Source organism: Merops nubicus, unplaced genomic scaffold (genome assembly GCF_000691845.1).
Source record: "Merops nubicus isolate BGI_N331 unplaced genomic scaffold, ASM69184v1 scaffold34892, whole genome shotgun sequence".
In the NCBI taxonomy this organism is placed as follows: Eukaryota; Metazoa; Chordata; class Aves; order Coraciiformes; family Meropidae; genus Merops; species Merops nubicus.
Window position 1 is genome coordinate 12,030 of NW_008594923.1, and position 1,161 is coordinate 13,190.

The 1,161-nt window shown below is 60.7% G+C and overlaps 1 protein-coding gene across 1 annotated transcript in view; it reads left to right on the forward strand.

The window, feature by feature from the left end:
- The window catches only part of STAMBP (STAM binding protein), a gene marked incomplete at its 5' end in the record, with an annotated part of 7,140 nt that extends 6,937 nt beyond the window's left edge, over positions 1 to 203 (forward strand). The window contains one exon of the mRNA XM_008935910.1: positions 155 to 203. Within this exon, the coding sequence (XP_008934158.1) occupies positions 155 to 203 (49 nt within the window). The remainder of the gene's footprint in view (positions 1 to 154) is intronic.
- Between the last annotated feature and the right edge of the window lie 958 nt (positions 204 to 1,161).

The following is a 1,161-nucleotide window of genomic DNA, read 5'->3' on the forward strand; positions in this document are numbered from 1 at the left end:
CACCAGCCCCTGCCCCGGGAGGGCCCTTGTGGGAGGGGGGCTGGGTGCAGGTTGTGCAGGAGGAGGAGAAGACTCGAGCTGTGGGAACAGCTGAATAACCTTCCTCTTCCTCTTCCTCTTCCTCTCCCTCTCCCATTCTCTTCCTGGCTGGAAGTCACGTGTCAGTCGTGGAGAGAGACGTGGTGCTGCTGGATCTCCGATAGGCCTCTTGCCTTAACTGTTTACAGGAACCCTCCCACCCTCCTCCTGGGCCCAGGGAACTGGGACTTTTGTCCTCCTGTAGCAGATGATTTCCACCCTTCCCCTCCCTCCATGAATGACCACGGGGAGATCAGTGCCCTGACCTGGGCAGGCACACGTGAAGCCTCAGTGCCTGGCCTGGGGCTGAGGTTGGAGGTGAGGGCTGGCTGGAAATTCAGAGACAGAAGTTAACACTGACACAGGTTAACACTCTAATCGATGGCTTTGAACAGCTTCTTGGGGCCTTCCCTGGGACCTGCTGCAACCACGAGCTGTGGAAACCTCTTCAAGTGCTTTCCAAAGCGGGACTTGGCCAAATTACCCCAAGCTTTGTTTTGCCTCTCTCTGGGTTGCTGTGGTTTGGAGTAGATTAGTTTTTGCTATAGTCTTAAATTAAACCTCCCAAGCTCCTCTCAGCCCATGCGAGAGCTTATTGCTGCTGAGCTGGCTCCTCCCTGGTGCTCAGGTCTTTGCCTGTGAGCTAAGGAGAGCTCCAAGCTCCTCTGGACACCCTCAGTTCAGCGTTTGGGGGAGAAGGTGCCGGGGTGCAGCACCTGAGGGCTGCTCGCTTTGCCCTTTCCCTGGGGGCAGGATTCCCTCTGCCTGGGGGCTGGAGTTACCACGGAGGAGAAACTCACTCTGTGGGCTGCAGCGTGCTGTGTGCAGGCTCTGCCAGGGCACTGCCTCCACCACGGGACTCGGGCACCTCCTGCCTCCTGGACCCTCACAGCTCCCCACGGCCAACGCTCCTCGGGCAGCGGGAGACAAACCGGTGCCAAAACGGAGTGCTCGGGATGCCCCCCTGCCAGCCAGGGCCCTCCCGTGGGACAGCCAGCACCCTGACCCCCCGCGGGACAGCACCTGCCCCCCGAGGGCGTCCCCACATCCACTGGGGGTGCCCCGAGGAGCCGGAGGGGCTGG